We start from the raw sequence: 27,975 nt of genomic DNA on the forward strand, positions 1-27,975 counted from the left end.
ACCTCCAATCCCCCTTACGTCTTCATGGCATAATGTTTAATTAACACAGAGTAAGGACAACTTTAGGTTTTTATCTTTTACCGGTTATAAAAGGCCCGAGGCTGTGGACACTGACATTTTTATGAAAACGTTATCACCTCTATCTGATCATTCTATCCAGAGAAAATGTTGTTATATAAGCCTAAAACGTTACAACTTGCTGGCGTAGCGATTCTCAACCTTTCGAATTTTGTTCCAACTGGTCATTTTGCCCCCCCCCCCCCCAAAGAAATCATTACTCCTACCACAACAAAAGCGAATCTTATCTTTTCTCAAGATGCATATTTTTAAAATACGTACAATATTATATTGTGGCGTGCCGCCATGAAGGCAGGACTATAGAACGACCACTGCTGGTCAACGGCTAGCAATTCCTAAGCAACGAAACATAAAGAGACCATTGCTTAGGGAGGTGCTTAAGCAACAGAGACCAAACTGTTAAGTTCTCACAGCAACGAATGCGCAACAAAAGGACGTCAACTGGTAGGCAACGCATGGATAGACAAGCCTGACAATACATGATATCCGTTGCCAAGTAGCAATGTATTTTCTGTGGGTGGTCCGTGCCGGGCATATATAAGGAGCAGTGAACACTGCTCGAGGGTGCCCCACATGGACAGGAGAGTAACTTTCATTTAAAAAGTAGCATCTGGTCATGAGCCCCAAGACTGACTGACCGTCAGTTGCAATGTGACTTTGACTTGACTTCGAGAAGATTCAACGAGCGATAAGGGAAGAAGCAGGAACGAAGGCCCCACCGAGAATAGCGGTGCAGGAGTGTAGCCATCGAAGATGGAACGTGAAAGGCGTTACTGAGAATCATTGTAATTGTGAGTGCAAACAAATAATTGTCCAATAAACATTCGTCTAATCCGAAACCCACCGTTTCTTATCGCGTTACCTGGGAAACAGGCGACAATATTACATTAATAATTCGTGAAAGTTCTTATTTTCGAGACCGCACATCACACCTTTGCGACTGGCAAGTCTCACTGCTTAAGAAACATTTGTTCAGCCGAACATTTAATGTTACAGCGATTGATAAGTCATGTTGTTGTTGTTATTGAAGGGGGTGGGTTTCCCCATGCACTTAGACCAGGTAAAGTCATGTTGTTACTCCCAGCACCTTATTAAGTACCTATCATTAAAATAAAATGTGCCTAATATCTGAAAGCTCAAAAGTTGTTCGTAAAGAGAACAACACAGCCGTCCGACATGCGTTACAACGAGTAAACTCCCACTTGTAACGGCCCAAGGTTCACTACTCTTTCGTGTAAACTCCTCATTACGGCACCCTTCGATCGGCAGCTGTAGTAGGCGAATCGCATGCGTCACTTACATACAGACAGTACTGGAGTTAAGTGCGTAATTTAATTCTACAAAGTGAGAGCCAGCTTAGGCAGCTACCTGCCAGAACTTGGCGGGATTCCCTATTACTCGTAACAACCAACCACCGATGTATTAAGAGGGATCATCTGCTGTAGTCAACAACTGAAGACTGGTAAAATTTGTGATGGCTTCATAATATCAGTCTTTTCATAAACTGCTTGTGCTTGAGAGGCTTATGTAGCACATCGTATCGCTAAACAGATGAATATATCACATGCCGTTTTAATGCATTTTATGATTTTAACGCAATGCGAAGGCAAAACAGTCGATTGAATCTGTCCACAAACTAGTTGTTCTCTTAAGGCCGTGTCAAAGGGCGTGCTAGAGCTCAAGCGGTTAGTCGCTGGCTTTCCACCACGGCGGCCCAGGTTCGATCCCGGATCTGGTCAAGTGGGATTTGTGGTGGACAAAGTGGCGCTGGGACAGGCTTTCTCAGAGTACTTCGGTTTCCCCTGCCAATCTTCATTCCACAAAATTCTCCATCATATTAATCACCCGGGACAAGTACGGCCAATCAGTGGCCGCCGTGCCGAGTGGACCCAGCTGAACTCCACCCCCACTAAAAAAAGGCCGTGCCATAACTCGGGCGGTTAGTCGCCGGCTTCCCACTGCGGCGTCCCGGGTTCGATCGCAAGTAAAGTCATGTGGAATTTGTGGTGGACAAAGTGGCACTGGGGTATGTTTCCTCCGAGTACTTTGGCACGGAAACCTATCACATCACCGCCATCTGTGAGCCGATTGTCTAGATAAAACGTGGTAACCTCAACGTCTCAACACACTATGGACCTCCATGGCCCGTTATAGGGATATCTTTAACTATTTATATAATCATAAAATAATACACGGGAATCCAAAGACACAAGCTTAAGTTCTTTAATCGCAAGCAGTTGTCCTTGACTTACAAAGAATTGTGTTGCATAATTCACGTCATTTGAAGGTTGTTTGTAGTGTCTGCCTCGAGGGGAGGAGCAGTTCTTGGTAACCTGCAATGACAGTCTTCCCGCATTTCAAAGAACTTTAAACGTTGCGTCTGGGATTATTTGGAAATTTTTGGCTCCGCAAGTTTCAGTCGATCTGCTGAGTGAAGGAAGATGCACAGGTCGCCGGTGTGGTAGAAAGATCAAACGTTGGTCCCTGAAGAGATTTCCCGGTGTTTGTTTTTTGATCACAAGTTTAAATTATGACATATACATCATGAAGCTTGTGGGACCCTTTGTGACTAGTACACAGCCACCTTCCACGCTCGCTCTCTCTCTCTCTCTGGCGTGAAGCTTCTGAGCCGTGAGATACCGTATTTACGCATGTATAGGCCGCGTGCGTGTATAGGCCGCAGCACAATTTTCAGACAGAAATTATAGAAAAAATAATTTTCTTGGAATATTATTTCAGGAGTATTACACCCTGTATTACTAATTATGAATATATATTTTTTTAAATGAAGTGTGATTTCGAATATAAGCCGCACCCCAGTTTTCCTCTTGAATTTTTGGCAAAAAATGTGCGGCCTATACATGCGTAAATACGGTACTCTTGTGCCTAAGTCAGCGTTCAAGATATCCGCACGCACACGCGCACGCGCACTGAACCTTGTAAATCACGGCAGTGTTCTCGTGCCCAGCTACTTATACTATGAAGTCGCCTTTCAAGCGAAAAACTCTGGTATTTACGTGACGTGTATACCCACTGCTAGGCAACGGGTCGGTAAACACATTCCCGCAACACAAGCACACGCGACAATAGGATATCCTTTGCTAGATAACGGACCAGTGAACATGGATTCTTGAGAACAGAGGACGATGTTTTTCATGGGATCCGTGCCGAGGAGTTATAAGAGGGCACAGTCAGTAGATGGGACGGAGTACAGAACAGTGGAGGAACTGGACTGAGTAGTCTTCGGAATTGGTAACTTCAGTAAATGGCAAGAAAAGGAATTAGACTGTGACCAGAAGACTTCAAGTTGGATTTGAAGTTACAGTTGGACTGTGATAAATCCGTTGCCAGGATACGACTAGTTAAGACTGAGATTCTTAGTGCGTCTCCAGCGGTGACCTGGAAAGTGTGTGGAATAGTGATAGCGCTGTACTGCTTGTAGTTCAGAACACAGTTATGTGTGAACACATAAGGTGCAAGAAATCCAATCCAAAGCCCGTTATAAATCAGCCCTACTCGTGACAATAAGTTACGAAGCTTGTAAGCCATGGAATTGCGCCTGCGCCTAGCAGACTAGCCAAGTTCAGGTTACGAACCCAGTACAGTACTTGCACTGGTGTAAATAAATACGACTGTTCTCGCCATTCCCAGACATACAATAAAACTTGGTTATAGCAACATCGGTTTCTGCGACACCTTGTCTATTGCGTCAAATATTCAATGGTACGAACTAATTCCTCATAAGGCAACTGTTTTTATACCTTGCTTAGTACGACATGCACAAATGCATCAACCTCGTATGTAACGTCATTTTCATTCCTGAATTTCTCTGATATGGACATTGAACGTAATTTAGAAAGTGTGTATTGGGCAAGTAACAGGAAACAGATGAAGATAACTGATTACTGTACTCGTATCTAGGTACAGTAAGGCACAACAATTGATGTAATCTACTGTAATTTGGCGAGTAGGCCTACCTTTAATATACAGTATTAGTGCGGTGTGCATTGTCAGTGAAAAGCGCTGTAATATGTCTTTGATATTACACATTTGGGCAATTCCACGTTAATGTTACGTTAGTCTGTACTTAACTAGGTATTTCACTAAAAATGCAACATTTTAACTCGGTTTTTGGTAGATTTTTACGTGACTAACATAAGGCTACTGTGTAAGTGCCCATTCGGTTACAACGACATTCGTTTATAACGACACCATTTTTAGGTCCCTTTGATGACGTTATAACCAAGTTCTACTGTAGTTTAATTTATTCCAATTATCATTATATTTGCAGAATGTTAGCTCGGTCGGTACAGTTCCCTGCGGAGTAAAGGCTACGGAGTTCGTTTTTGTTTTAGCAGAATGGTCGCTCGGTCGGAACAGTTCCCTTGCGGAGTAAAGGCTACGGAGTTTGTTTTTGTTTTAGCAGAATGGTCGCTCGGTCGGTACAGTTCCCTTGCGGAGTAAAAGCTACGGAGTTTGTTTTTGTTTTAGCAGAATGTGTACAGGAAGTGCATAACACACTAAAATACTCGAAAAAGAACATGATAAAAAGACACTTTATTAGAATAAATCCTACATGGGTTGCCATGGGACTGAACCTGGGCACATGGAGTGCGAAGCCAAAGTCTAATAATATAATCTACGACACGGTGTAATACGAAATTTATAAAATAAAAGCAAACAGCTCGTGAGAGAAGAGCGGCCACTAGAAACTGAAAGAGAAAGTGCAGTTTCTACTCCAGCAACACTAACCTGACAAGCTGACTAGAGGCGGCCTAGATGAGAAATAAAATGGAACTTAATAAATTAATCACTGTTCTCTGTGAGCTGTGTGAGCACGAGATAAAACATTCTGCTACTGCACGAAAGAATTTACAGCACAAAACTGACAGAATACGCGCGTTAACTAACCTTACCACGAAATTATGACTTTATGTTACAACACTCGCGTCATCCAATTACTATGGGAGAACACAAAAGTCGGCATAGTCGTCCCAGACGAGATTCAATGAGGGCACCTCTTGGATACAATTCAGAAGAGTTACTCCTTTGACCAACTTACTTTTGTGTGTACATACCGTAAGAGCCTCTAATGGTGTAAATATTTTCGTTCAACACTCACGACTGTATGAAATTACTTTTTGACGGTGAACTATAGTACAGTTGTCCAGAAATTATGAATAATACAAGCGCGCATTCACACATATAAGCAGCATAAGCGTATACATCTTTGAAGAGGCAATACACACAGACCATAAAAGTGACACAAAGGAACAAAGCAATACGAGAAAATTACGTAAACCAATGTGGAGGTGTATTGTGTAAAGTTCTATTATAGCCCATCCTATTCATTTCTCGCTGAAACAGCAGTTCAGTAGTCACAATACGAGTTCATGACAGTGGGCACGTTTAATTGAAGTTCAATAAAATTGCGACAAGCCGGTCACGGTAGCCGAGCGGTCTAAGGCATGCACCGTCTTCGCTCGCTCGGAAGCCGGGATCGTGGGCTCGAATCCCACTCAGGGCATGGATGTTTGTGTGTGTTTTTCTGTGTTTGTCTATAGGTAGAGTCCTTGCGACGAGGTGATCACTCGCCCAAGGAGTCCTACCGTATGTGTAAGATCTAGAAAAACCGAAGTGAATGGAGAAGTTCATGGAGGTAGGCCTAGGCCCACTGGGGCTGTAGTGCTAAGGAAAAAAAAATGATGACAAACAGAGGCGCCCTTTTCATTCGTAGCATCTTGAAGTCGAGCACTGAAATAAAGATGACACCCCGTACTTCACGCCAATGTTGAAGCTCGTGTAATATAAATTTAGGAGACCATTTTAAAATATAACATTCCGACAACGAGCGGCAAGGGAAAACGATAAAAAGCATGCTTAATGCCGCAGTCGGTATAGCAACTGGCTGCGGGCTGGACGACCGAGGGGTTGGAGTTTTGAGTCCCGGTAGGGTCAAGAGTTTTCTCTTCTCCATGTCGTCCAGACCGGCTCTGGAGCCCACTCAGCGGCTGGGGCGTGAAGCTAATCACACCTCCCGCTATTGCCGAGGTCAAGAAAATATCAACTCCCCCATACGCCTTCATGGAGTAGTGCTTAATTAGTGAAGCACAGGGACAGCTTCACATTACACTACCACCACTAATCATAAAAGCATTTTATGGCTTCTACAAATATTGACTGGTTGCTCAAAAGACAGAGTGACTGTATTTTCTTACATATGAAATCTGTGTTGTGATGACAGTGAAACTGTAAAGCAGCTTCGCTTATAAAATGAGTACCAGTAAATGGCATGCAACCGGATGATAACATCACACATGTCTGTGACGAAGGGGGAACCTAAACTTAACGGTCCGTTAGAAAGACCTCATCTCGAGCAGTGGACCTATTAAAATTCAGGTCGGCATATAAAAAAAATTCCAGAGTATGAAATTATTTACCCTTAAATTTAGTTAAATATTCACCAAATTGAAAGTAAATGTCGTTTATCTTAATGAGATACGTCGTTCACCTCATATCCACACAAACTATAAGTTTACCCGCTCTTTGGCAGTTCTAATAAAGTTCAATTTGGGCTTCATCCAAAGATGGGGTTACAACCGAGCGTATTCACTAATAATTAAATACGCATAACCACTTTTAACGTGGGTACCCAATACCACACTTAATTGAAATCCCTTAAGTAGTTTTGGGGATAAGACACGACGGCAGACAGACACAGCCTTCAAACAAACTCCATGGCTTTAGTCCACAAGCGAACTATACCGACCGAGCGACCGAGGCTTGTCAGCGAAGTTAGCGCTAACTTTAGCGGATATAGGGTGTGGCGTGGTCAGCGCAACGAATCCCCATGGCCGTTAATTTCGGTTTTCTACAGACACAGCCTTCCCACTGTGTATTTATTTTAAGTGCAAAGAAGGCACAAAACCTTCAGGATTCATTCTAAGGGGCATACAGTTGCACGACTCCCAGAGTCGTAGACAAAAAATTGGTCATGAGTCCAGAGGGACTAGCAGCCAAGAATGGCTGTGCTGGCGAATGTCGGCGGAAATCTACCAGAGTGAAGAGTGTAGCTCCGAGTCAGTACTGGGCTCACTAGAACACATCTCCAAATCAAGCTTTATTCCATCGTAGGAAGAATTATATGTCAGTGCGTTTAAAATACAAGGACATCGTGAACTTTCACTAAACACACAAATACTTTGCGATACCCATCATAACACCACGATGAACTAAATAACAGCCTAATCGCCCGCAGGCTCTATACAAGTCTCATGGAATGCAGAGAAAGACGCACATAGCATGTTCAGAGGGTAAGAATGAGTTAAATATGACTCGGTTAGCAATGAAGCACTGACATGAAATAGAACACGTGACAAAGAACTAGTTATACTACCGAAGAGACCTGTTATATTGTATCAGCTAGTCCAGTAGTAAATCTGTCCAATGTTATCAAGTTACAACTCGAAAGGAGAAAGGCTGCGTGCAGAATGCAAATTGCTCTCATTTCAATGGTATGAACACAGCGTACCTTAGCATTCACATCAGAGACACTGAAGAACTTTGCAAGTCAGTGTAACCTGAATTCTGTAATATACTTTAAAGTCTAAAGCAAATCCGACTATCTAAACTAACGACAACATATCTATATTTATAATGTAAAGGTCGTGAGACGCGAGAAATGTCACGGTTTTGGGGCCGTAAATCCAAGATATTCATACAAAACAAACTTCTACTATATAAGTGCATAATAAAACCCATATGGACATATGGTATATAGCCATGGTGCTGTACAAAACCATCAAACACGAAAATAATTCAAAGGCTTCAATACAAATTCTTGCGCTCGGTAACTAAAACGCCTTGGTATGTCTCCAAATTTACTATCCAGAGTGATCTGCAAATCCTATTTGTCGCAGAAGAAATACATAATGTCAACACTCTAACATCAAGCATACTCGGACACAATAACAGACTAGCTGTAGAAATTAGCAACCCATCAAATGTAAGAAGAAGAAGATGATTGAGGAGACAGTGGTCATCTGACCTACCACAACCCGCAGATGACGAGATTAAAACCATCATCTTTCCTCTACAGAGCCTGTCAAGTATCATCAGTGGATGACGTCTGTACTCAAGACACCTACTTATACTTATTACTCCATATTATCGAGAGTAGACTACAAATACGCTATTAATTAAATAAAAAATATATGTCAATGAAATCAGAGAAAAATGAAAATAAAGTTGTAACCGTGGTTTTTGTCGCAATAATTTCCGACGTGAATGACGGGGATATTTTTAATGATTACTTACAATTAAACCATTCCAGAAACTAGCCGAATTAACTAGTTGCCGTTACAGAGAGATTTGGAAAAGAAATTAACCAGCACAAATGGGAAAATATTTCAGTCTGATTTACAAAGAGCTTTCAAGTATTACGTTTGCTGTTTTTCACCACTCCCTGGCCTTAACGTGCATTCACTGTAACCGAAAATCTATTACTCACAGTGGTTATTAATAGCAGAAATTCTATTGCTCACAGAGTTTCACTAAATAAGTCAAAGCCATACAGAAAATGTTTCAAATGAAAGCTAAACAACATAGGAGTATAACAGGCAAAGTTGTCCCTGTGCTTAACTAATTAAGCACTACACCATGATAGCGTATGGGGGAGTGGATGTATAGATTCACACTTTCTTGGCCTCGACACTATCTGGAAGTAAGTGGTTAGCTTCACGCCCGGCCGCTTTACCCCCGAGGAAAAAACCCCCGGTACCAATTTGATAGGAGGTCGGGTGGCCTAAAGAGTCGAACTGGACGACGTAGAGATAAGAAAATTCTTGACCCTACCGGAACTCGAACTCCAATCCCTAGGTCGTCCAGCCTTTAGCCACTCACTGTACCGACTACGCCATCCTGGCTCCTTCTAAACAGCATGTATCGTTTTATATTCTGTGTTAATGTTATGCGTTCTCTGTACAAAGTGCATGAAATCAAGGCATAATGAGGAGCTCTGTCTACCTTCCGTTCGCGTGTTTCGTCTCTCAAACTATTCCCCGGATATCGATGGAATTCTATCTTGAAGTACTTTGACAAAGAACTGTCGAACAAATTTAAGTTCGGTGCTCATCGTTCCAGTATAACCCCAATTTTACATGCAGCCCTATCGAATTTTAATCGATTTTCATAAACACGACTCATCTTACATGTACTTTGTGGTAACATGAAAACACAAAGCTGAGCTGTACAACCTGAAATCTCTCAACATGGGCTATGAATATCTGACAAAACACAAAGGAACAAAAATTTCTGACTCTGTGTTCTGCGATTAGCTTTGTAATGACAAGATTTCTATTCGCATTAAGCGATATGAAGGCCTATATAGAACATCACAAAGAAGGCATGGGGAAGTAGCCGGGGACACGCGGTCGATATAGCGACTGGCTACGGGCTGGACCACCGAGGGTTTGGAGTTCGAGCTCCGGTAGGGTCAAGAATTGTCTCTCCTCCAAGTCGTCCGGACCGGCTCTGGGGTCCACCCAATAGGTACTGGGGACTCTTTCTCGGGGGGTAAGGCGGCCGGGGTCTGAAGCTCACCACTCACTTCAACCTAGTGCCGAGGTCAAGAGAATGTGGATCTATACTTCCACTCCCCCATACGCCTTCATGGCGTAGTGCTTTATCTGTTAAGCACAGGGACAACTTTACCTTACCTTTTTAAGAAGGTATAGACTTCGATCTGAACTCCATGGAAAGTATTAAGGGTTACACGGAACTGATATAAAGGCAGCTTAATTATACCTAAAGGGTTCTGATGATGGTGTATAACAGAATTGCTGGGTTTTGGGGACTTGGGCCATCGTCCGGTATTCTAGATACTAGAAAACACATCGTTTCAGAAACTGGATCTGTTTCCGAAACGATGTATTTTCTACTTTCTAGAGCACCGGACGATTCTGAGCCCAATTATGTTTAGGCACATTGCATAATCTCTTATCAAACTAATCGAAACCCATAAATGGTTGCGAGATGAAACATGCAGACGTCACATCACTGTGCGTTTGTTTTACACAGTTCGTGAGAAGAATGCATGAAACGGAAACATCAGTGTCATACCAGCGCCACGTGAAGAAAGCCGCAATCTCGCTACTGCCTCGTGAGGAATGCAACCAACTACAGAACACTTGGGAAGATTAACTGCTATACCCAATGACCGCAAACATACGGTTCGCCTACAGAGGCCACTGTCCCTCAGTATCAAATTGTTTCATGCCCTTACGACAATCATAACTTAGCAAGCATTTCCATTATCTGAATAACAGCTAACGATTTGCTTCAAGGCGGTTCCTTGATTATACCAGCGGCACTGCGCGTCTTAGATTCCGTATGGGCCCAATATTGCACTAAAAATACTGTGACATGACACCTGAAAGCAAGAAAGCAAGAATAGTGGAGCCAGAGTATACATTTATTTATAGGCAACGGCTCTGAAAACATGTTCCCGCGGCAACGAATACGTAACCAACAACCGAAGTATTGTTGGGCTATAACGATGGAAACGGTGTGTTCTGTTGGGTCCGCCAAGATGCTATACACTGAGGATCCGAGGCCAGCTGAAAGAACAGTCATAGTTACTTTAAGACTGGCAATTTACCGCCAATCAGTCTTGGTTTCAAGCCCCCTGACACCAACGACCAGATTTTTCTTCAACTGAACTCTTGAGGTAAAAGTCCTTATGTAACATCCTCTCTGACGAGAAGATGGGTTCTTCTCTTATGAATATGCTTTTAGCCTTTCGTCAAGTGTACATATCGCGCATATAGCATGTTATTGAAATTTCTTCCTTTTCCACTACATGTAAGTCCTCTGTCAGTACAGGCTTTGCAAAGCAGATCATGCTTACCTTACGTATCTTATGCTACAACGGAAGCTTAGTCACTTGAACGGTCATAAGCTTGAACGCGGCCAAGTTCAAGCCTCTTATACATTTTACGTCTGGCTTCGCCTTGTCCTGTACCACGAACATGTTTATTCTCATGATCCTGTATCACTTCTGCTTGTCGCCTGCGCATTTTTGTTATACAATCATATACCTACGGAAGGTTGAAAGCCGTGTGCAAATCTCGTGCCGGTGTGCACCTTGGAAAATTTCCAGTGGTGTGGAGTACCTTGTTTTGCAGGCGCTGCAAGTTTAAGGAGCAGGTGTCTGCCATTAATTCCCAGGCAGGACAAGGATAAGTCATTACTTATCTGATCATATCAGTACCTTACGGAGGGTTAGTTTAATGTTGGAGCTTAAAAGCTCTGTTTGAATTGGGAGCAGAATCTAATAAAGGTTCTGAAGGCCTTGGCTTCAAACATTTCGATGTGCAGTCACCATGTAATCGTCTTACAGAATATTACACCTAGATATTTTACTTTGACTCTGGTTGAAAGAATAATTGAGGCGGTCTCTTGAGACGGCAGTCGAAGATGATTGGGAAGAGATGGCAACTGAGAGTTACTTGAGTTTCGAGACGCCAGTCTGGCAGATGAGCTGAACTGAGGCATCAGAATTACTGAATGTAATTCAGTGGAGTTGAAAGACTGGCTGTGAAGAAAGACTGTGCGCTACAGTACCGCGATATGTGGAGTGCCTAATTCAGTGAGGCCGGTCCCGGTAGTCGAGCGGTCTAAGGCATGTACTGTCTTCGCTCGCTCGGAAGCCGGGATTGTGGGTTCGAATCCCACTCAGGGCATGGATGTTTAGTGTTTGTTTGTTTGTTTGTTTGTTTGTGTGCGTCTTTCTGTGTTTGTGTACAGGATCAGTGAGACTGTTACATATCGTACCGGCCCAAGGCGTCCTATTGTATGTCTAAAATCTAGTAAACCAAAATGAAACGGGGAGTTTTATGGAGTAGGTCAAGGCCCAAACTGGCGCTGTAGATCCAAAAGGAAAAAAAAAAATCAGTGAGACTGTTACATATCGTGTGTTAAAATTCGTTGAGAGAAAATAGACTGTGGACACTAGTGTCTGCAGCAGTGAACTGTAAAGTGTGGAGAACAGCGTTAGCCGTGTATTTCTTGTAATTAAGAGTATAATTGCAATAAATCCAAATCCCGTCTTATAGTTACACCCCTAAAAAGTTACAATACTGATGGTCCAATCTTTTTCGGCAATGATAATGATTGCAATTATGACTTCAAACACTTCGTGCATCTTCATGATGTACATTATCGGCTGTAGTGAGTTATTTAGTTATTGGAGAGGGTGGGTTTCCCCATGCACTTAGACCAGTATTGGTCCATTGTGCTTACCCCTATGATATTCTACCAGTCTCTATACCCTACCGATATCGGTGCGTACCATCAGTCCCGACCGAGCCAGTGAGTTCGGCCTCTACTGGCTTGGCGGTATCTATAATGCTTCCCCCATCTCTCAGAGGCGTTAGAGACTACTGTTGGGCGGGAAACGCCCTTGAATTTGGCTCAGTGACCTCCTTTGGAGATATGAGGTTCTTTTACGTGCCGTAAAGCTACGACACGGGACCCACGGCTTAAAGTCCTTCCCGGAGGACTTGTTCCCTGAATTTTTCCGCCCTTAAAAATTCGACGACCTCCGCCGGGTTTGAACCCGCGTACCACGAGTCATGAGGTGGGAACGTTACCTCTAGACTACGGAGGCCGCTTTATTGGCTGTAACATTGGATTAAATCCGGTTGAAGCGATATCGCTCACATAAATATCCACGTACGTGTATTTGGCCACATTCCAACCACAAAAAAGACTAATGAGTCTCTTATAAAACCCACCATGGCCATATCGACGTGAAAAGCGTATTTGGTATTTTAAGGAACGGATACAAGTGTCCTGCTACCAACGAATCACTAAATAAATAGTTTAATAAAAATAATGAGGTTGGTACGTGTTAGCGTAGTTGGTTGAGGCACTGTGCGACAAGACGGGAGGTCACCGGATAGAATCCTGATGAGGCCATTGGATTTTTTTGAACTGACCTAATCCTTTCAGACGCACTATGGCCCTGGGGTCGACTCAGCCTCTTAACAGAAATCAGTACCAAGAATTTTCCTGTGGGGTAAAAGGTTGCCGGCGCGTAAGGCTGACAACCTCGCCGCCGTCTATGAGCCGACTGTCTAGAGAAAATGTGGCAGCCTCGACTTCTCACACCCCTATGGGCCTTCACGGCCTGTTACAGGGATAGCTTCACCTTTTACCACAGTTAAAGGTTCGAAAATCTCGATTATTCACATCAGAAACTGTTTACCCCGTATGTACACGGAGAAAAGGAATTGGATTAGTTGCGACACGTATGGCAATAATAGGGGAATAATTCAGTGTCTTTTGTAAATACGGCATACAGACGATACATGAAACGAACTACCTGAATAATTTAATTTAGGTGCCATTTTAACACCACTACACTACTTAATTTCACCCCTATATACCTGCGAGTATTTTAATTCCGCTTTTTAAAAGAAGGCTATCAATTTAGATAAGATTCGATATGTAATAGTCCGATACTATAAAAGTAATCTAGAAGCAGAGAAACAATTCTCTGAAGCGTTTTGTAGTGGTTAAGAAAATAACAAGTCTGCATTTTTCACTTATTTCCCTATTGCATAATGGTTGATAGGAACATGTTACACAACCATTTACCTGTCAGTATGCGTTCTCCCCAACATCGCAATAACCTGACAGATTTTCATGAAACTTGGCATGAACACCATGGGACTAGAGGCACCTTTGTGTTTCGTAACTATGAGATGTGAACTATACCACCTCTATTTAATATATGGACCAGAATTCTGGCATGGTAAAAGATCTCTAAAAAATATTAAAATTCTGTTCAGGTCTCTTTTGCACATAATGTAGAACAGTGACATGGAGATATTTAGGGTTTGGTTTGACAGCATAACTAGAGCATAAGAACCTGCCAATATGTGAAATTTCGACTTACATAATGAACGTATATACAAACCCATACCTTCTACATGAACTAATTTGCTACGTGAATGCCAATAATTCAGCACGAGGCACGTGGGTGTTTTCTCGTTATCTGTCAAACTGAACATTTGGGACTGTGTTCAAATGGAAATGATAAACCGGAATCGATCATTACACGTAAATAATTTAATTATTAACATTTCAAGTCGTCGTAACTTATTTTCCCCAAGCTTTTCGCTGTAATAACCGTACAAGCATCTTACAAGTCATATGGTGAAGTAAGCCAACATCTGTCAGGGAAAGAAATGATAAGATTCACTCACCTGATCACAGATAATATCCCACTTCTTCTCGTCATCGTATTGCTTAAGAAGTTTCGCTTTGTCTGGAGGAAGATCCATGGACGCCTGAAACAAATGAAAATCTATAATTAATTAAAAGTTAACGTACCTCAAATATTTGAAAGTATTTTCTTGTAAGATTTGAGGTTTTCAAGGCGAGGAATACCGTTTTCTGGGATGTGGCGCCGTGTAGATCTTGTGTGAACCGACGTTTCGGAGGAAAATATTGCCTCTATCTTCAGAGTAGAAAATTCCGCGAGTGAGGAAACGGCGTAAGCAGGTGGATGCAGACTAAGCTACCTGCTCACGCTGGTTCCTCGGTCGAGAATTTTTCTACCCTGAAGATGGAGGCGATACGTTCCTCCGAAACGCCGGCATGAACAAAATCTACACGACACCACACCCCAGAAGACGACATTCTTTATTATTTTCTTCTTTCACGCTTCAGGCAGTACTACCTGTTGCACGTACATACAACTGATCTCTCTACCCTTTCCTTTGGACGCCTCAACTTCTCGTCTCAGCATTTCGTAATACGTTTAGGCATTCCACTACTGAGTCCTGAGGATGACAGCTGACGGTGAAAAATGTCTCATCCCACACCGCTAGTGGGCAAAGTGGGGGAAAACACCACTCACCATGAGTACTCGTGATGATAACTGAGGAGCTATTTCAAGGAAATAGCGGCTCCAGTCTAGAAACCCGAAATTAACGGCCGTGGGGATTCGTTGTGCTGACCACGTGACACCCTCTATGCGCTAAAGTTGGCACTAACTTCGCCGACAAGCGGTGGTCGCTCGATCGGTATAGTTCGCTTGCCGACTAAAACTACGGAGTTTCTTTTTTGTTTTTATCTACTTTACCATTCATGTTGAAGATATCTGATTCCTCTTCCATGTATTATATTCTCTGTATCGAAAATACTCACAATTCAAATGACGGGTAAATATAAAATTCATACTCAATTTATTACACGACTATTTCGCTGGCGCTGCAGGCTTCACCTCATCTAAGCTTAGTAAAAAAAAAGTAAAGTTATTCCTGTAACAGCCCGTGGAGTTCCACAGGGTTGTGAGACGTCGAGGATCCCACATTTTGTAGATAACTGGCTCACAGATGGCGGTAAGTTAGTCAGCCTTACTCGCTGGCCACCTTCACCCCCAGGAAGATTCCTGGTACTCATTTCTTTTAGAGGCTGAGTCGACCCCAGGGGGCATAGTGCGGCTAGAAAGAATTAGTTCATCTAATCATTACGCAATTCTAAATCCTGTTCAGTGGGGTGACTGGATTTACTTATGCGAAAGACTAATAATATGAGATATTCTTCCTTTAAACTGTATTTCTTTCTTTCAGTTTCAATATGGTGCAGGCGCATGCGCTTCTGTCAGAATACTGTCATCATAATCCTTAGAAGTACGTCATGGTCGCTACAGCGAACTTCGATGCCAACATCGGTTTAGCTGTGAAAGTAAATTTGTAGTTCTATGTGTTGGCCTGTAATCTCAATCATATTCTGAAAAGCATTCGACAAAGCAATCCTCGATTCCAAGACGTATTCGACGCTTAAAGGATACGCTGATGTCATATTCTTCTATTTCTCCTGCGCATGCGCTACTGCACGAACCTGCTCCTCTTCTTTCATCGCATAGCTTAAGATAAGTTGCGTTGCTTTACATTTGGAGTTAAATTACATACATTCTGGTAAGTGTCATGATGGTAGTTTTAAAATGTTCAAGTTGAACGTGATTTCTTAAGCTTCCACATTCCTGGCAGCATGCCGCAATCTTTGTTGTCCTAAGGTATCGCACGGTTACCATTAGAGCCAACACTAACGCTGGCGGCGATCTCGGTATTAGTGTCTTCTCTTAGTTCCATACTGTTTCGGCTTCTCGACAAAATACTCCCCGTTTCCGAAGCATCTGGGCCTGCAAAGCGGTCGGTGCCCCACGCTCTCAAAGTTTGGTTCCTCCTGCGCATGATATCTGCATGAACGTGCACCCTCGCCTCACGAAGCTCTCAGGCTGGGGCTAAGTTCCTTTATACTGGGGGATGGTGGACATAAGTTCTGGAAAAGTTTAGGCCAGATTGTTCCTTAGGTTTGTGGTTTAGGGCAGACTAAGACAGTGTTTCTCAAACGTAGGGATTTACGGTCGTCATATTTGGACGTGAGATCTTGAAAAGAATAATTAATTCAGTCACATAAAATTAACTTCCATAAACATTTTCCTGCATTCTACATAAAAACTTATCAGTAATGAAGCGCTATAATCACATTTCTACTGACAGAATTTTACAGTTTCATATAACTACAGTAAAACTTGGTTATAGCAACATCGGTTTCTGCGACACCTCGTCTATTGCGTCAAATATTCAATGGTACGAACTAATTCCTCATAAAGCAACTGTTTTTATACCTTGCTTAGTACGACATGCACAAATGCATCAACCTCGTATGTAACGTCATTTTCATTCCTGAATTTCTCTGATATGGACATTGAACGTAATTTAGAAAGTGTGNCCCCAGGGCCATAGCGTAGCTAGAAGGATTAGATAAATTGAAAACTTCAATGGCCTAATCGGGAATCGAAACCGCGACCTTCCGGCTTGTATCATCGTGCCTCAACTAACTACGCTACCATGAGCCCTGTAAATACATTAATAAAGCATATTAATATGTTTTCGGGGCACGCGGTAGCGATCAATTTGCTTACTTGCTTATAATTTTACTCACATCTGTCCCGACAAATCACAGCGTGTCTGGCGATCGGATGGTCTGCGAAGACAAAACATCGATCTGTTTGGAATAATACGTATCATCTTGAAATTGTACTTGCGCATTGTCTACAAATGTAAAGCTGTCCCGGTACTTAACTAATTAAACACTACGCCATGGAGACGTATGAGGGAGTGGATGTACAGATCGGCGTTTTCTTGACATGGGCTCTAGTTGCAGGTGAGTGGTCAGCTTCATGCCCGGCCGCTTTACCCCTGGGGAAAGAGCCCTCGGTACCCATTGGATATGAAGCTGCGTGGGCACCAGAGCAAGTCTGGATGAAGACGAGAAAATTCTTGACCCTATCAGGATTCGAACCGCGACCCGTCTGGCGTGCAGCCCGCAGAAAGTCGCTATACCGACTGCACTACAAAGAAATATAGAAATATGAAAGAGTGTGGGACAATCACTCTCTCCAAAGATAACAGATGCAAGTAACTCGTTTAAAGTAGAATAGACCATTGAAGGTCGCAGTGCTAGGGCCAGTTTTGTGGCTCACCCCTCATACTCATACTCAAATCGTTTAAATCACGTGGAGGTGATCATCCAAATCTTCTGGGTAAAACTTAAATTCTTTCAAAGAATTAATGAGAGGAGGCCGAACACTTCTGAATAGCCACTGTTTAGACCACTCGCTGTTTCTTTTGCACTTTGATCCTTTATTTATAAAAACAGTTAAATAAATTACTTCATAAAGGGCTGTCATTTTCTGTACTTTGCGACACGTGTCAGTTCGCGTGCACAACCGAAATAAATTAATCTACAGAGAAATCTGCGTCAAAATACGCGTAATGTAGGACGAAAAATCATTTCTGGGTACAGTTCTTTTACTCAGATATCTGCAGAGAGAAATCTGAGTAGTGATCTCATCATGTATGACCTCTTTAAGGCCGAGAGATCACTGGAACTTACGTATTATCAGACCCAGTGGCCAGGCATTCATCATTCATCAGTAATCTGTCAAGATGACAGGTCCACAGTCTCTTCCAAAACAGTTCCTCCACTTAATGCGATCTAGGGCTAGGCATATGCGAACATAGATTCAAAATCAGCGGAAAACAACATTAACAGCATACCTTAGAATGGATTAGTAAGAGCCTGAGGACAGAAACTTGGTTTCAAATGCAAACTGCATCACCTAACAATCCTTTTATTTTGGTACAGATGACCGGTATTACAGATTATTCAAAACTCGCAATGCATAAAGCTCTTCGACAATGTAAAAAAAAATATTAAGTCGATATGTGATCTCTTTGTCCAGAATAAACTAAACGAGTTTAACTACATCTGCTTAACGCGTCATTTACAAATACCCCACCTCACTTTACTGAGTCGGGATAGCACAGTCGGTACAGCAGCCAAGGGGTCGGAGTTCAAATTTCGGTAGGGTCAAGAGTTTCCTCTTCTCCACGTTGTCTAGACCGGCTCGGGGGTCCACTCAACCTCATATCCAATGTGTACCGGGGGCTCTTTCCCCGGGGATAAATCGGCAGGTGCGTGAAGATGACCACTCACCTCCAACTAGTGCCGAGGTCAAGAAAATGTGGGTTTATACATCCACTCCCCCATACGCCTTCATGGCATAGTGCTTAATTAGTTAAGCACAGGGACCTTACTTTTACCTCATTTTATTGGACATGTGTCGTAACAATACGGAGAAGTCTGTTAGCTTATACACCCTACCTTTCTGTCGCAGCCTGAATGAGTCTTGGCTGAGGGATGTCCGAACCGAATTCGGTACTGTGACTCCTCCATGAAATGTATTAACTAAACTAAATATAACACGTTTAAATATACGTCCGACGCATTTTCAAAAATACTGTGTATGACGATAAAGTTTCAAAAGAAACTTGTAGATTTTACCCTTTTAAGAATGAAGTAAAATATGTTCTTTTAGCCACAAAAAAGAAACTCACAAGACAAATGAGAACACATTACACCTAGTCCGCTTTTCCTTCAATCTTCAACAAACTGAGAATTTGGGGGGAAGGGAAATGTGTGGTCTGAACAACAAAATAACCGAGGAATAGATCTGCGCTGCTGTTGAACAAAAGTAATCCCACTGCATCCTCAAAAGAAATATTGCACGCATGAGCAGACAGCATGAAAAAATTAACAAAACGTGTACATTCTCCTTAGGTGTGTATCTCATTAGTGTTTACAACTGTTACTTTTGAGGTGCATAGTTGCACTGAGCGCACTAATGCGGTAGCATTCTAACAACTTTACTGCCTAGAGTACATTTGCTTACATATTTATGTTAGGACAACTACAACACAATTCGACCTGAAGCGGCCATAATGTTGATCAATATACATACACCGCAGATGCTTAAGCTGTTGATACTGACCAGCAATTACAACGCATGCAAGTAACAGCAGTGATGTTAGAAGTTTCTGTGGCCTGATAATGGCCCTTAAGGTAGAAAACTGTATATGCTTTACAACAGTTGCTTACAAGAAAAAGTGGGGCCCCGTACATAGCTCAAGCGTTTTCGCCGGGTTTTCACTGCAGCGACCCCTGGTCAGATGTCGGCTTTTTTGGTACAGGAAGTGGCTTCTCTGAATACTTCCTTCTCCCAACTATTTTCATTCCACCAACTGTCCCACATTCATTAATAATCCTATTACCGATGCTATATAATCTAGATGCTGACGTNTCAGCAGCAGCAGCAGCAGTAGTAGTATCAGCAGTAGTAGCAGCACTAGCAGTAGTAGTAGTGGTGGTGGTAGTAGTAGTAGTATCAGTAGTAGTAGTAGTATCAGTAGTAGTGGTGGTGGTAGTAGTAGTGGTAGTATCAGTGGTAGTGGTAGTAGTAGTATCAGTAGTAGTAGTGGTAGTAGTAGTATCAGTAGTAGTGGTAGTGGTGGCAGTAGTAGTAGTAGTCATATATAATATTATTATTATAATCAACAAAGGCAACAACAGAATCTGTGGCTACGAACGTACTGAAAGAACCCAACACGTCGCCCAGTACAAGTTCTCATAAGGGTGACTCAGTGCTTACAATTCTTTACAGCGTCCATTGAGCTATTATTTTCGCCACTTCCCATACTGATACATTAATGAAGCTTTACTGCGCAGTTACAATCCCCTTCTCATTCAACAGCCTCAATACTAACAATGGATGTCACACCATCATCGTAAAATTAAGAATTCAAGATAAACAAAAACCTAATACGGAAAATAAAATTGTAAGTTTACGTCATGTCTCGTTCGCGTGTTATTGCAATTTATTTTACATGAGATTAACATTTGTCCTACAAAGCTCCAATATTAAATAAATAAATAAATAAAAATAATGTAAATTTGATTTTCTCAAAGAGGTGACCATGACCATTGCTGTCTTCTAAGATGTGGTGCAGATAATTACAAACGATCTACCAGACAACACGGCATTACAGCCCAGAAGGCAGCAATCTTCAAATAAAAATAAAATTCAATGGTTTCACCAATATTATTATGTTTTAGCCCTTGTTATGTGCTTTGTTGCGGAGCTGTATGCTTTTAAAAGCTCACATTCTACGTATACGAGTATAATCATTGCAGCTGCGCAGATGGCGATAATACAAACTCTCTTCATCCGCACCCTTAGTCGTCTTAGTGACAGTAAATAAGAGCCCTGCAAGCACTTAATACAATGATGGTCCCAGAAATAGCTCTGCTCTAGAACTAATCCGGTCATAATTTCTACGGCACTCTTAAAAACAAATGACAACGAACAACTCTGAAGAAATTTAATGACAGTTTCCGATGTAAATACTAGCATTTACGTCACAGAAGGAAGTGTATCTAGAAATCGAACATGCCAAACGTAAATTCCATAAAGTTAATTTTAGAATCAATCATAAACACACGTTAATTTTACTGTAAGCTCACCAACTGAGCGCGAAGAGCGCTGACAGGATTCATCTGGCTCAGGACAGGGACCAGTGGCGGGCTCCTGTGCACATGACAATTAGCATCCCGGAAATCTGACCAGAGCAAATATTAGCTTCTCATGAAGGGTTCTGCTCAAATAAAGCAGTGATTTAGTTACAACTGGTTGTGAATTGAGCGCGAGAATCACAGTTTCGACATCCCTGGGCTCGCATCATCATAATTCTCGCCCCCCCCCCTCGTGATGACCGACAGTTTAAGATTACTGAGAGGGACGTTGCATGTCTTCCTGTCATGTGACACAATTAATCTGTGGAACCGACTGTCGCACTGTAGTCGCTGGAACCGAAAATCTGAGCGTTTACATTAGCTGGATTTCGACTATGAAATAAAGGAAACACACTCTCAACCATATAATCAATTGCGCTTGAACTAATTACACGAAACCAAAGCCTTAATTTCATAATTCTATGAGCCCCTACACAGCCATGAAGAACATCGTGGCCACAGACAGACGGAATCATAAACCTTACTCATGAAATTTCACTCGGCTAAAACAGGGATAAAAAGTTATGGAATATAAACTTCGGGTTTAGCTAGGAGCAAAGAGACGTGATGGAAGGAACAATTTCACGGCGCCTTGGTATGAATAATAATTTACCCAAACTTTGCATGAGAGAACGATGACGAGGTACTAACACATCCCTGGAACCAATATAAACGTATTATGAGAAGCGTCAATACAAACTTGGGTTGTACATTCTTTAAGTTTGTTATTTAATGACACTTAACAGCACTGAGACGGCATTCTTCATAGTCACTGCCGTGAAAACCTCAAATTTTACAATCCATATTTGTAAAAATAAAGATGGGATAGCTCTGCAGGTATAATAACGGCCTACGGCTGGACGGCAAGGGATTTGGGTTCGATTCTCGGGTGAGGTAAAATTTATTTTCTTCTCCACAGAGTCCAGACCAGCTCTGGGATTCACCCAGCATCCCGCCCAACGGAAACTAGGGGGTTCTTTCCTTGGGGGTAAAGAGGGGACGAGCGTGAAGTTGATCATTCCATTTAGTGTCGAGATTAAGAATGGTGGAGCTATACGTCCCCTCCCCCCCCCCCAGCTGTTCAACCGTGTGCTACTTAAGTAAGTACAAGAAGAATTTATATTTATATATAAAGTTGTCCCCGTCCTTAACTAATTAAGCATTAAACCGTGAAAACGTATGGAGGAGTGAATGTATAGAACCACATTTTCTTGACCACAGCACCAGTTGGAGGTAAATGGTCAGTTTCACTCCCCGGCCCATCAGCCCCCGGGGAAAGAGCACCCGGTACCTAGTGGGTAGGAGGCTGGGCTCGCCGCACGTCTATATATGTATATATAATATATACAGAGTTACTACAACTGATTCATTCCATTTCAAAACACTATATTGGTCGCTCCATGCTTTTCTGTTTAAACAGACAACCAGCATCCTTACACTGCCGATACCAGCGCAGAATGCTCTGTTTACATGGTGATTCTTTTCTGTTCTCTGCTCTGAATGCACGCCGCACTGCAATAACAGACGAACATATCGCATATTCCAGCACACAAAAACTCTTTTCCAGGTTCGTCGCCATTTTGTGAGGCACTGCACTCATGCTGCCAACTGGTGTATCACGATGCAAACTTCGTGAGTTTGCGGTTCTTTTCATGTATCAATCATATTTGTATGTTTACTACTTTGGAAAATATCGTGTTTTGAAATGGAATGAATCATTTGTAGTAACTCTGGATATAAAGGATTCAAAACATCTGAGGCACAAATATCTTATAAAAGGTTAAAACTAATATGTTATATTTTTTTCGTGTCATGTTGCTCTCTCACACTCGTCTTTTAGGCGCCGATAAGGTGGGGTCCTGCTGTTTCGATGTGGTTCTTGGTAGGGGAAATACTGAGCTTCAATACCTCACATTTGTCAGTTTTCATTTGGCCTCATAATGACAAAACAGTGGAGCTAAATCACACCAAAACCGAGAACACGGATTAATCAAGGATTTAATTCAAGAGATGGCAGACAGGGCCAAAATTTGTCACAGAAAAGAGAGAGAACCCCAGTAAGGAGGGGATGTCCGTGCTGCAGGGGAATTCGCGGTAGTAGCAGAAACAATCTCAAAATGAGACACTGTTTGCTTACGGCTGCCACAACAGAATCAATAGTCTGCTTCCCACCGAACGAGGATATTCACCCAAAATGCAACATTTCCTTCTCTCTGGATGTAACGTCCTTCACTGCCGCATCACATAAACACGGTAACTACCACCATTTCATACCGGGAAAAAATCGCGTAAGATTACACAGTAACACTATCTAAACCCATACAGGATGCATGTACGAGTATGAGCCCCTTGGTTCTATGCAATATGAAATATCTGTTAAGCAAAGAAAGGATCTCAAACCATAGTAAGGCATGCAAGTTTATCCCGAATCGAATAAATGACACAGGGGACTTCTCATTCATTAACAAAACAACAAACTCCATAGTTTTAGTCCGCAAGAAAACTATACTGATCAAGCGACCGCCGCTTGTTGGCGAAGGTAGTGCTAACTTTAGCGGATAGAGGGTGTAGCGTGGTCAGCGCAACGAATCCCCACAGCCGTTAATTTCGGGTTTCTAGACTGGAATTCTCATTCATTAGATTTCTAAAACAGTATCCATTATAGCACGGTAATGGCTCTGGAGTGCCCTACACTTAGAACGTTTGAGATGACAAACGCAAACATTTAAGTCGAAAAATAAAAAAGGGAAGAGATTGCCTGGGACACTTACACACAGAGAAGAAGATAATATTAAAATGCATCTTAAGAAATAGGTGTCGCCTTTGTGGTCTAGCGGTCAGAGTTCCTGGCTACAGATCCAGAGGTCCGGGTTCGATTCCAGGCGCTACCAGATTTTCTGAGAAGTAGTGGGTGTGGAACGGAGTCCACTCAGCCTCGTGAGGATTACTGAGGAGCTATTTCAAGGAAATAGCGGCTCCGGTCTAGAAAACCAAAATTAACGGCCTTCAAGGTTAGTTGCGCTGCCCACGCGACACCCTCTATCCGCTAAAGCTGGCACTAACTTCGCTGACAGGCGGCGGTCGCTCAGTCGGTATAGTTCGCTTGCGGACTAAAACCACGGAGTTCTTAAGAAATATGGTACAAGATTACGGATTAGATGCGTCTGGCTTATGATGGGGTCCAGTGATTGCCTCTTGTGGACACGAAATTCCCATAATTGGTTGGGAGAACTTCTTTGATTAATAGTGTGACTAACTTAAGAAGGATTCAAGGCACGGCGCTGAATCAAACACAGCGACACCTTTACCTTTACTTACCATAAAAGGGAAAGATTTACTGTATAAGCCGAGGTAATAAGTGTATCACGACAAGGAACTTCAATGCCGAACACACAGGAATTTTATTAGTAGAAATGCGAATGAATTCCCCTTTCAGCTTGTCAGTACTCAGACCTATATATAACCAATGTTCATCGGGAAGCGGTTGATATCTGAATTTACCGGCGAACTATTTCAAAGAGCTTGGCTGGCTAATAGCTTCCTGATAGTACGACTTCCAAACGACGATATCTTTAACCTGCACACAGACTGTTCAAAAGTGTACAACGGCTATTCCAGCCAGATGCTACATGACTTGAATTAAAAGACTAAAGTCTCCTCCGTACTCTTACACAATTAATAATTCTTGACAGGCATCTTAGCATCATTAAATCACATTCAGTTACTGAATACAAATTAAATACATCTGAGCCTTCAAGAAACAACCGTAACAAAATTCGAACTTCTACGTGGAGAAAAATGTGACGACAGTTAAAAACCGTGTATCCGTTTGTCGGCACCGAATATAAAAGCGTATACCAGTCTTACGATAACAAGAAATTTACGACTAAAATAGTAGATCTCTTATGGAAACGGATTTTTGAACGAAAAATGCTGTATTCAGCAGGCTATGACTTCTGGCCCAGAAGGAATTTCTAGTACTGTCTATTAACAATTAATCTCGTTTTAACAATTCTACTACGAGATTATGGTATCTAGTGCGATGAGGAACTGTGAACATGTGAACACTGAGATGATTCATTAACACAGAATCTAGTAGCAAACTTTCTACTTTACTTTACTTCATCCCTTCCTCTTATACATTACGGTATCGAGGGTTTTTTCTTTTTAAATTTGATCATTTTACAGATGGTAAACTCCTTGGACGAGTGATCGGCTAGTCGCACGGCCTCTACTTAAATACAGGACAACAAACACAGAATAAACATATAAACATACCAAATATTAAATGCCTTGTGTGGGATTCGAACACACGATCCCGGATTCCGAGCGAGCGAAGANCAAAACAGTCGGAGAAGCGTACGAAATGATGAAAAGTGTTTACGGTAGTGACTGTTTGAGTCGCTAGAACATTGTTAGATGGTATGTTGTATTTCGTGACGGCAGGGTGGACACTGAAGACGCTCCACGTGCATCAAAGCCGAGAACAAGTCGCACTGAAGAAAATGTGAAAAAAGTGACCGAAATCCTTGCGTCAGACATGTGTGTTTCTGCAAGACTCATTGAGGAGCTTTTGGGAATACCAAAAAGTACTGTGCATCAAATTTTGACCGAGGGTTTGGGCAAACGGAATGTCTGTGCGCGGTTTGTACCGCATCCGCTGTCACGCGATGAAAAACATGCCAGAGTAGAACACTGCAACACATGTTACGGTCTGCCCAAGGTGATACAAAATCTACAAAATCGATTGTTACTGGTGATAAGACATGATGTTTTCAGTATGAGCCTCTCACAACGCGGCAGAGTGCAGCGTGGTTGAGCCCAAAGAAGCCGAAACCAAAGAAAGTGCGCATGCAAAAGAGTCGAGTAAAGACACTGCTAGCCGTTTTCTTCGATTCCAAAGGAATCATTCACAAGAAATTTCTGCCAGAAGGACAAACAGTGAATTGTGATTATTATCTCGGAGTCCTCAATCGTTTGTGGGCGAGAAATCTTCGAATTCAACCTGAATATCGAGAGCAAGGTTCCTGGTCGCTCCTCCACGACAATGCCCCACCCCACAAATGGAATATCGTGCGCGAGTTTTTGGCCAGAAAAGGGATCACAGTCCTTGATCATCCTCCGTATTCGCCAGATTTGGCTCCAGCAGATTTCTGGTTGTACCCCAATGTTAAGTTGGCGATGAGAGGAGACCGTCACGACACCATCCAGGGCATCAAAAGGGAATCTACCGCAGTTTATATGCGATTCGACAAAAGGAGTATAGTAACTATTTTCGAAGACTTTTCAAACGATTCCAGCTATGTACTGATTCAGAAGGAGACTATTTTGAATAAAAAGAGTGAAATTTTGAAAATAATTCACGTCTTGTACTTTTAATGAACACAGTCCTAACAGAACCTGGACACACTGTGTAAGCCTTATGCCGCTCGGCTACCGTGACCGGCTAGTAGCAACCTCCAGGAACAAAATAACTTTGCTGAGAAAGAGTAGTCTACATCTCAGGCCTAATAACAAAACCCTATGAGGTCTACTACAGATGCCAAAAGACTTTGCAAATTCGCTTATATCCACTCTACTTCGAAGACCATTTTTACAGCGTGACTGTGGCCGCTTCTGTGGTCTAGTGGTCAGAGTTCCTGGCTACAGATCCAGAGGTCCGGGTTCGATTCCCGGCGCTCCCAGATTCTTTGACAAGTAGTGGGTCTGGAACGGGATCCACTCAGCCTCGTGAGGATAATTGAGGAGCTATTTCAAGGAAATAGCGGCTCCGGTCTAGAAAACCGAAATTAATGGCCGTGGGATCCGTTGCACTGACCACGCGACACCCTCTATCCGCTGAATTTGGCACTAACTTCGCCGACAAGCGGCGATCTCTCGGTCGGTATAGTTCGCTTGCTTGTGAACATAAAAGTGCATACCATGGCAGATTACAGCCATGTCGCAAGTCTTGTATAGCTTTCTACTGCGCGTCTTGAAAGTACCAACATAGCTGCGAAAATTTTAACGACTGTTACGTTCGTTCTTGTTCACCTACTTGACAATGTATGAGAGTGCAGATTGAGGGATTACCAGACATACTCAGTGTTGATTTGTACATACTCGGATCAAACATTTGTGTCCTGTTCACATTTACCACCGAAAAAGCAAATATATAGTATTCGCCTACGATATCATGAAGATAAGCGTAATGCCAATACCCGCAGTGAATATGATTACCACAACAGGAGAGCATGTGTACTTGGTAACGGACAACAGGAGAGCATGTGTACTTGGTAACGCACAACAGGAGAGCATGTGTACTTTGTAACGCACAACAGGAGAGCATGTGTACTTGGTCACGAATCAGATGAAAGTATAAAAACGATGTACGTAAACATAATGTAGCATTCTGGGGTGAAATACTTGTAAGTCCCCTGTACTGCGGCCACTTCTGGCCTATTGTACCAGCCCCACATGATGGGTGAGGGTGATTGTGGAGCAAATGGTGGAATGAAGACTGGCAGGGGAAACCGAAGTACTCGGAGAAAACCTGCCCCAGCGCCACTTTGTCCACCACAAATCCCACTTGACCAGACCCGGGATCGAACCCGGGCCGCCGCGGTGGGAAGCCAGCAACTAAAGACTTGAGCTATGGTACGGCCTTGTATGTTCTTAGTCGGCAACTTGTCATACCAGTTTCGAGTAGGGGTAGAAGTGGCTCAATAATATGGACTGCCATGGCACCACATGGCAGAATACAGTAAAACTTGGTTATAGCAACATCGATTTCTGCGACACCTTGTCTATTGCGTCAAATATTCAATGGTACGAACTAATTCCTCATAAAGCAACTGTTTTTATACCTTGCTTAGTACGACATGCACAAATGCATCAACCTCGTATGTAACGTCATTTTCATTCCTGAAT

At 42.5% G+C, this 27,975-nt stretch overlaps 1 protein-coding gene across 1 annotated transcript in view; it reads right to left on the reverse strand.

The window, feature by feature from the left end:
• LOC111865723 (formin-like protein) overlaps window positions 1–27,975 on the reverse strand; it is a gene marked incomplete in the record, with an annotated part of 168,272 nt that overhangs the window by 77,975 nt on the left and 62,322 nt on the right. The window contains 1 exon segment of the mRNA XM_023853963.2: window positions 14,349–14,432. Within this exon segment, the coding sequence (XP_023709731.2) occupies window positions 14,349–14,432 (84 nt within the window).

Source organism: Cryptotermes secundus, unplaced genomic scaffold (assembly GCF_002891405.2).
Source record: "Cryptotermes secundus unplaced genomic scaffold, Csec_1.0 scaffold150, whole genome shotgun sequence".
NCBI classification, from domain to species: Eukaryota; Metazoa; Arthropoda; class Insecta; order Blattodea; family Kalotermitidae; genus Cryptotermes; species Cryptotermes secundus.